The sequence below is a fragment of the Fukomys damarensis genome, unplaced genomic scaffold, assembly GCF_012274545.1.
Source record: "Fukomys damarensis isolate Sample0158 unplaced genomic scaffold, DMR_v1.0_HiC HiC_scaffold_18, whole genome shotgun sequence".
Classification (NCBI taxonomy): Eukaryota; Metazoa; Chordata; class Mammalia; order Rodentia; family Bathyergidae; genus Fukomys; species Fukomys damarensis.
The window spans coordinates 4,281,916-4,282,290 of record NW_022900930.1 but is presented as its reverse complement, the minus strand read 5'-3'; the positions used below and the strand labels follow the sequence as shown (position 1 = coordinate 4,282,290).

At 70.9% G+C, this 375-nt stretch overlaps 1 protein-coding gene across 2 annotated transcripts in view; it reads right to left on the bottom strand.

The window, feature by feature from the left end:
- Rab11fip1 (RAB11 family interacting protein 1) overlaps positions 1 to 343 on the bottom strand; it is a 31,365-nt gene extending 31,022 nt beyond the window's left edge. For both annotated transcript variants that reach the window (XM_033765363.1, XM_033765364.1), the window contains exon 1: positions 3 to 343. In XM_033765363.1, coding sequence (XP_033621254.1) covers positions 3 to 241 — 239 coding nt within the window. In that variant the 5' untranslated portion in view covers positions 242 to 343. The remainder of the gene's footprint in view (positions 1 to 2) is intronic.
- Between the last annotated feature and the right edge of the window lie 32 nt (positions 344 to 375).

Sequence of the window (375 nt, the reverse complement as noted above, 5' to 3'; positions counted from 1 at the left end):
CGGAGGACAGCAGCGGGGGCAGCTCGAAGGTGGCCTCCTCCCGCCACACCGGCGCGCCCAGGCTGCGCTCGGACACCGAGGTGGCGTACTTCTCCTTGCCCACTTGGATCACGGCGTACGCGTCACTCGTGCCCCCGGGACCCTTGGCCCGCAGGCCTCGAGCCTGTAGTACAGTCACCTGCACGTGAGTTGGGGACCACACAGCCCCCAAGCCCCGGCCTGCAGAGGCTGCCAACGACATCGTGACGACGACCCCTCGCCAGCCGGCCCGGACGCTAAGAGGAGACGCTCACCGCAAGCCCGCGTCCTGTATGGCCCGCCCCTCCGCCCGGTCTCCTTAGGGCTTCCGGCCACGCCCTCCAGACCCGCCCCGTC